Source organism: Giraffa tippelskirchi, chromosome 3 (assembly GCF_054371585.1).
Source record: "Giraffa tippelskirchi isolate mGirTip1 chromosome 3, T2T-mGirTip1v1.2.pri, whole genome shotgun sequence".
Taxonomy (NCBI): domain Eukaryota; kingdom Metazoa; phylum Chordata; class Mammalia; order Artiodactyla; family Giraffidae; genus Giraffa; species Giraffa tippelskirchi.
The window spans coordinates 11,797,422-11,805,229 of record NC_137277.1 but is presented as its reverse complement, the minus strand read 5'-3'; the positions used below and the strand labels follow the sequence as shown (position 1 = coordinate 11,805,229).

Here is a 7,808-nt window from a genome sequence, read left to right as displayed (position 1 = left end):
CCCCACGTGCCCCTCTCGGGCGGGCCAATGGGCGCCCGGCGTTCGGAAAGATCGCCATATATGGACATGTTCTGGGGCCGCGCGCGCCACCGGCTCGCGCGCGCGCCCCGCTTCGCTTAAATACTGGCGGGGGAGGCCGCGGAAGGTCTCACTCGCCGCAGCCGGCCCGCGTTCCGTGTCCTCCCGCTTTTCTTTGCTCGCTCTTCCGCGCCCCGCGGCCCGTTTCCTCCGTCGGTAAGCGACCAGGCCGAGGCGGCCTGCCCGTATCTGGGCTCCCGCACCCCTTCGCAGTTCCTTTTTCAACTCCCGGCCCCCGAGGCCCGGCCAACCCGACCCCGGGAACAAAGGGTGGTCGGGCGGGGCGGGGTGGGGTAAGTGGGCTGGGAGGCGCCCCAGCTGGTTCTCGGAGGGCGCAGCGGGTGTGCTGCTGGATGAGGGGGCTGGGCGAGTCCGGGCGGCAGTATTGCGAGCCCTCGGTCTCCCCTCTGCGGAGCGACGGGGGAGGGGGCGTTACATAAAAGCCGGCCGCGGTTCCAGGCGGTTACTCTACAGCCGGGTCGGGGGAGGTGGAACGCCTCGCGGGGAGGGCCTTTGCCGGGGCCGTTCTCTGAGCGTCAGGGCGCGCCTGAGTGGGTCCCATCTTTGAATAGATCGCCATGGAAGAAGAAATTGCCGCCCTCGTCATCGACAATGGTTCTGGCATGTGCAAAGCTGGCTTTGCTGGGGATGACGCCCCCCGGGCCGTGTTCCCGTCCATCGTTGGGCGTCCCCGACACCAGGGCGTGATGGTGGGCATGGGGCAGAAGGACAGCTACGTGGGTGACGAGGCCCAGAGCAAGCGTGGCATCCTGACCCTGAAGTACCCCATCGAGCACGGCATCGTCACCAACTGGGACGACATGGAGAAGATCTGGCACCACACCTTCTACAACGAGCTGCGTGTGGCCCCCGAGGAGCACCCCGTGCTGCTGACGGAGGCCCCTCTGAACCCTAAGGCCAACCGTGAGAAGATGACCCAGGTAAGCACAGCCGGGTGGGTTGAGCCATTGCATCTATTTCACAAGTCATTTCATGTTCAGTTTTGTTTTCTGAAATTCAAGTATTTCTTTCAATATTTCTAGGGTTCTGTTCTTCTCCTGGCATTTCCTCCCTGAAGTCTCAAGGTTTCTTATTTGTGTTTCTGCCTGCTTCCTTTTCTTTTCTCCACACATCACATTTGTGGCATGCTGGCATGGTGTGAGAGCATGGGGTGGCCCCGAGTCCCTTCCTTTGACTAAGGAGTCTTTTGTCTCCTGCAGATCATGTTTGAGACTTTCAACACTCCTGCCATGTATGTGGCCATCCAGGCTGTGCTGTCTCTGTACGCCTCTGGCCGCACCACTGGTATTGTCATGGACTCTGGGGACGGGGTCACCCACACAGTGCCCATCTACGAGGGGTACGCCCTCCCCCACGCCATCTTGCGTCTGGACCTGGCTGGCCGGGACCTGACAGACTACCTCATGAAGATCCTCACGGAACGTGGTTACAGCTTTACCACCACAGCCGAGCGGGAAATTGTGCGTGACATCAAGGAGAAGCTCTGCTACGTCGCCCTGGACTTCGAGCAGGAGATGGCTACTGCTGCGTCCTCCTCCTCCTTGGAGAAGAGCTATGAGCTGCCCGATGGTCAGGTGATCACCATTGGCAACGAGCGGTTCCGGTGTCCCGAGGCGCTCTTCCAGCCGTCCTTCCTGGGTAGGTGTCCAGCAGGCAGCATGACTTTCTTCTCTTTGAGGCTGTCGAGGGTCAAGGTGCTTTTCACCTTGCACGTGCGATCTCTGAGGGTGAACTTTGTCTCTTAGGTATGGAGTCCTGTGGCATCCACGAGACCACCTTCAACTCCATCATGAAGTGTGACGTGGACATCCGAAAGGACCTGTATGCCAACACGGTGCTGTCTGGTGGGACCACCATGTACCCTGGCATCGCTGACAGGATGCAGAAGGAGATCACTGCGCTGGCTCCAAGCACGATGAAGATCAAGGTGAGGCAGAGGCAGCTGTGGCCTTGGGCCCAGGGGCCTTGCGGCTAAGCTGGTGTCACCCACTAAAGCCCCGTTTTTGTCGTTGCAGATCATTGCTCCTCCCGAGCGCAAGTACTCGGTGTGGATCGGAGGCTCCATCCTGGCCTCCCTGTCCACCTTCCAGCAGATGTGGATCAGCAAGCAGGAGTACGACGAGTCTGGCCCCTCCATTGTCCACCGCAAATGCTTCTAAACGGACTGCGAGCAGATGCGTAGCATTTGCTGCATGAGTTAATTCAGAAGTATAAATTTGCCCTGGCAAATGTATACACCTCATGCTAGCCTCATGAAACTGGAATAAGCCTTTGAAAAGAAATTTGTCCTTGAAGCTTGTATCTGATATCAGCACTGGATTATAGAACTTGTTGCTGATTTTGACCTTGTATTCAAGTTAACTCTTACCTTGGTATATGTTTAATACCCTGTGCATATCTTTGATTTAAACCCCTAGTTACATGTGGCGCTCTCACCTTTGTAGCTGAGGTGAGAATGTTTATGGAAGAGAAATCCAATGGCTTGATAAGAATCTAGGAGACGGCGAGTCTCTCAGTCTGTGCAGGGTATTAATGTGTCAGAGCTGCCTATTCCAGGATTTCTCTAGAGGCTGGCAAGAGTCCTGAAACAGTTGTCATTTCTGTCTTGGCCGGTCTTAACACGGGGTTGGGAAGGTCCAAGCCTTAGGACCTGCATTCCTTTCTTACTGAAGATTTCCCACCGGAACACCGTGGGTTGTTACTTGCCTTGAGTTGGAAACAGTTTGCGTTCACACCTGTAAATTTATTCATCCTTTTAATTTATGTAAGGTTTTTGTACGCAATTCTCAATTCTTTTAAGAGATGACAACAGACTTTGATTTTCTACTGTCATGTGAGAACATTAGGCCCCAGCAACGCGTCATTGTGAGGAAATAAAAGTGCTACAGTAAACAGTGCCTTCTGTTTGATCAATGGGGAGTTGTGCGTTGTGTGGGGGTGTAACATTCTCAAGCTCAAATTGGGCAACAAAAACTGGTTTCTCCCGAAGGAGAGGTGAACAGGAACCCTAGTGAGCATCTAGAGTCTGCGTCAGATTGGGCTTCCAAGGAAAGGAAGGCTTGAATGGGACTAGCCCCCAAGGGGGCTGGGAGGAGGGCGTCTTATACTTTGGTATAAAAGTTGTGCTGCCATAGAGGCATGAAGGGCGTGGCTTTCTCGGCACACAGGTAGTGGTGGGGTGGTGGTGTGTGCTCTTGTTAGTGAAGCAGCCATGGGGTTGATTAGAGCCTGATGGCTGAGCTGTGGGACCTTCAATCTGCTGATAAGGGTCACCTGGTCGGGTGAACTTGACTCACAGGCTCGAGATTCCTTGACTTAACGTTCCAAAGTTTTCCCTAAGGGTAGGCAGAGTCTTCCACAGCTATTTCAGATTTTCAAACTTGGCAAGTTGCATCAGACCTAAACTTCACTAGATAGGAAAAGCTAAGGGTTTGGAAGAACATGGTTTAGGTATCAGGAGATCTCATGCCTTGGCTGTTGGGAAGCAAGTTTCAACGCATGGGGGCTGGTAGGGTTTTCTAGCTTAGTTGGGGAGGGGCTTCCAGGTCCGGGGGAGGGAGGCCTTGTTAGACTGGGTCAGGAGCAACGGGCCCTAAGGACAAATGACTGAAGGAGATAAGGCTTTTTTTGGAAACAATGTGGACCCTGCCAAGCCCAGACCTCCAACTGCTTGGCTCCTATCCGCTTGCTTACAGCAACCCTGTGACCACTCATGGAACACAGTGATGGGTCAGAAATTACTTGCTTTTGCCCTGGGCAGCATTCCACTTTAAAAACAAGAGAATCTGATTTGAAGCCTGATTGGATTCAGGGAACAGGATAGACCAGACTCAGGTGAGTGGGGGAGGAGAAAGGTGGCTGCCTGGGTGACCACAATCCCAGCTCCATAAACCCTTCCTTGCATTGGGCCCAGTGAACATGGCTCTCCACTCCCAGTCTCCGTCCTCTCCACAAACTGGAAAACAGTGCTTGCTCCACGTGGAGGCCAGCCACCATCCCCATGCATGGAAGGGGCACATGTCAGCCTGCCCTTCTGCTCTTGAGGAGTATAGCAAGATTTCTGCAGCACAGAAGACACTGGCCTTTCTTTGTGGCACTCTGGGGACGCTACCGGATGTCAAACCCAATCACTACCCACTGGAGGAAGGAGCATGGCGGGAGAGTTTGGCCTCTGGTGCAGTTGTCTGGCTGGACCTGTTGGAGAGCTCAGCACGGTGCCGTCTGTGAAAAGAGACTTCACGCCAGAGGGAGGCCCTCCTCCAGCCTCTGGAAAATCTCACCTTTGTCAGCTCTGCCTACAGAGTACAGCAAAATGCTACGCTTTGCACAGGAGAGGAAGCTGGAGGAAAAGATCAACTAGTCACTATGACTTTTGACACAATTTGCTCAAACCAAAGCAAGAGGTGGACAGCTCTGCTCACTTCTCCGTCTCTGTCTCTTTTTTTGGCTGCATCAGGTTTTAGTTGTGTCACATGGGCTTCCCTCTAGTTGCGGTGCATGGTCTTAGTTACCCCTTGGCATGTGGGATCTTAGTTCCCTGGCCAGGGATTGAGCCCGCATCCCCTCCACTGGAAGGCAGATTCTTAACCACTGGACTGCCAGGGAAGTCCCAGCTCTCCCCACTTCTACAGAAAGAAAAAGGAGCTCTTCAAGGGAAACCGTCATTAACAAAGCCAGCAGACACTTGGGATGCAGCATCTTGGAAGTGGAAAACAGGATAAATCTGCAGAGCACAGATCTGCAGGCCAATGTAGGGGATGGGGGTTTGATCCCTGGTCTGGAAACTAAGGTCCTACATGCCACGAAGCTACTGAACCTGCAAGCCACAGCTAAGACCAGATGCAGCCAAATAAATATTTAAAAAGACATAAAGGCTAATTAAAAATATATATATATGTGTATATATATAAATATCCAGACCACGGAAGGACTGCAGATGCAGAATGCAGAAAAGCATTCAGATGGGCCACTTAGGGAAGGCAAGAAAACCTCAAAGACTGATGCCTTAATGCCAGTTAGCTTAATGAATGGAAGCCTCTGGAAGGGCTGCCTCCTCAGAGAAACACATGTCCTGGGGAAATCTGTGAGCTGAACCCTTGGGGCTCTTCTTCCCCAGGGCCCCTGGTGTCCTGATGCTGAGACAGGGGGAGGACACCAAGTGACGCAGGAGGTTTGTGGGTGCCCAGCCTTCTTGCGGTGCGAGGAGCCTGTCCATGTGCCTGGTGGACGGTCAGTGATGACGCCCACTCAAAATTAGCATCCCCCAGCAAGAGGTGGATGTTGTGTTTGTTGGAGCAATTTCAAGTTCGAGGCCCTTTTATCATGAATGGTCAGTATTTGAGTAGAGGACAGAAAATGTTTTAAGGAGGGAACTGGAAGGATTCACACTGGAAAGACTAGTCTCTGATGACTTAGAGATTGTGGCTTACCAGGACCCTTTTCTGGTTAGAGGCACCAAACTTCGGCCCTGGAGAACTCTCCATGGGGTGTTCTTCCAGAGAGGCACGTGAGCCACCCGGCTCGGGCTGCCTGCTGCACACAGAGCCCCTGGGGCCCCACAGCCCCTCACAGCTCTGCTGGTCTGCAGACTCCACCCCTGTAGACCAGTGGCCATTCAGATTTTTTTCCTGATGGAAGTTCCCTTTCCTCTTTCAGCTTCTTGCTGAGGCCTTAGGGGGTGCCCTCCAGGGGTACCTGTCTCAGTGTAGGGTTCAGAGGCTGCCCTTCTCTGGGATCTGTTCCACTTCCTACCCCGCTGATGGTGAGTTTGACCATGGACACGTTTTTAGACAATGAAATAGTGAAGGGACTGGAGGAACCTATGTAGGGTGGACCTGCTCTCTTTTCCCTCTGCTCTGGGACCACAGTGTTCCAAAGAGGGTCTTCTGCATCAGCCTGGAGGCCTGAGAGACATCATTAGCACTAACATGTTCGGACATAGAGCTTGAGCAAGAAACAAATCCTTATTGCTGTAAGTTGGTAAAATTACAGAATCGCTGGTTATGCAGAATAATGAAGCCTCAGCTGTCTGATACAGCATCACTGTATATATGAGTGGCTACCCCTAGAGGTGTGCAGTGCACGACCTGTGCATCTGTACCATGATATCCCTGCACAGCCCTGTCCCACCCCTTGTACACCTATCCTACCACTTCAATGCCTGTGTTATCTGTCTCTCCCGCTGGTCTGTGAGGTGTTTTTGTTTTTAAATGATGGTAAATATACACAATATATAAAATTTATCCTTTTTACAATAGCACTAAAAAGAATAAAATACTTAGGAATTGCTTTCCCCAAGGAGATGAAAGATGTGTCCAATGAAAGCTACTAAACATTGCTTAAAGAAATGAAAGAAGACACAAAAACATCCCATGTTCATGGATTGGAAGACAATACTGTTAAATTGTCAATATTACCCAAAACAATCTACAGATTCAATGCAATTCCTACCAAAATCCCAATGACATTTTTTTTTAAGAAATAGAAAAATCCATCCTAAAATTAGCATAGAATCTCAAGCACCTTGCATAGCCAAAACAATCCTGAAAAAGCACAGAGCTGGAGGATAAATACTTTCTGGTTTCCAAACTTAACTACAAAGCACAAGTAATCAAAACAGTGTGGTTGGTCCTGGCATGCATAAAGACAGACATAAACCAATGGGAAGAGCCCAGAAATCTATCCTCCCATATATGGCCAAATGATTTTCGACAGGGTTGCTAAGACCATTCAATGGAGAAAGTATATTCCTTTCAACAAATGGTGCTGTGAAAACAGGATCTTCACATGCAACAGAATGAAGTTGGACCCTTTCCTCACACCATATACAAAGATTAACTCAAAATGGATTAAGAACCTACATGTAAAACCTAAAACTACACAACTCTTAGGAGAGAACAGGACACATATGTGAAACAGATCACCAGCCCAGGTTCTATGCATGAGACAGGGTGCTCAGGGCTGGTGCACTGGGATGATGCTGAGGGATGGGATGGGGAGTGAGGTGGGAGGGGGGTTCAGCATGGGGAACACATGTATACCCATGGCTGATTCTTGTCGGTGTATGGCAAAAACCACTCTACAATATTGTGAAGTAATTAGCCTCCAATTAAAATAAATTAATTAAAAAAAGAACAGGCCAAAAGCTTCATGACACTGGATTTGGTGTGCACACGTAATATATATAAAACCATCTGTATCTATGTTAAGTTAAGCATGAGTTCCTACCGATGTCTCCAACTCGAATCATTACCATTGGATCAGTCTACTCTTCTGCCTTCATTTATCTGTAAACTGTTACTCTAACAATGAGAAACCTGGATTCCAGCATCCATCATGCTGTGCTGTGCTTAGTCGGAGCGACTGCTCAGTCGTGTCCAACTCTTTGTGACCCCATGGACCGTAGCCCACCAGGCTCCTCTGTCCAGGGGTTTCTCCAGGTAAGAATACTGGAGTGGGTTGCCAAGCCCTCCTCCAGGGGATCTTCCCAACCCAGGGATCAAATCCAGGTCTCCCACATTGCTGATGGATTCTTTACCATCTGAGCCACCAGGGAAGCCCAAGAATACTGGAGTGGGTAGCCTATCCCTTCTCCAGGGGATCTTCCTGACCCCAAAATCAAACCGGGGTCTCCTGCATTGCAGGCGGATTCTTTACCAGCTGAGCTACCAGGGAAGCCCCAGCATCCACCATACATTCATTTAATCATC

At 51.0% G+C, this 7,808-nt stretch overlaps 1 protein-coding gene across 7 annotated transcripts; it reads left to right on the top strand.

Annotated features, from left to right (window-relative positions):
- The first annotated feature begins 144 nt into the window (after window positions 1-144).
- ACTG1 (actin gamma 1) lies at window positions 145-2,991 on the top strand. 7 transcript variants are annotated; one of them, XR_014078715.1, is made up of 6 exons: window positions 145-234; window positions 651-1,019; window positions 1,299-1,737; window positions 1,845-2,026; window positions 2,115-2,471; window positions 2,625-2,991. XR_014078715.1 is itself a non-coding variant. In XM_081576212.1 (5 exons), the coding sequence occupies exons 2-5, from the start codon at window positions 657-659 to the stop codon at window positions 2,256-2,258; spliced, it is 1,128 nt and encodes a 375-aa protein (XP_081432338.1). In that variant the 5' UTR covers window positions 145-234; window positions 651-656; the 3' UTR covers window positions 2,259-2,991. The 7 variants fall into 7 exon arrangements, 4 of the variants coding, with proteins under 4 accessions (XP_081432338.1, XP_081432340.1, XP_081432341.1 ...); XR_014078717.1 differs by having other exon boundaries at window positions 145-366; XR_014078716.1 differs by having other exon boundaries at window positions 145-371.
- The last annotated feature ends 4,817 nt before the right edge of the window (window positions 2,992-7,808 follow it).

Coding starts and splice junctions, on each gene's coding strand:
- ACTG1 (XM_081576212.1), top strand. CDS start 657: ATGGAAGAAGAAATTGCCGCCCTCGTCATCGACAATGGTTCTGGCATG. Junction 1,020..1,298: donor ACCGTGAGAAGATGACCCAG/GTAAGCACAGCC, acceptor TGTCTCCTGCAG/ATCATGTTTGAGACTTTCAA. Junction 2,027..2,114: donor CAAGCACGATGAAGATCAAG/GTGAGGCAGAGG, acceptor TTGTCGTTGCAG/ATCATTGCTCCTCCCGAGCG.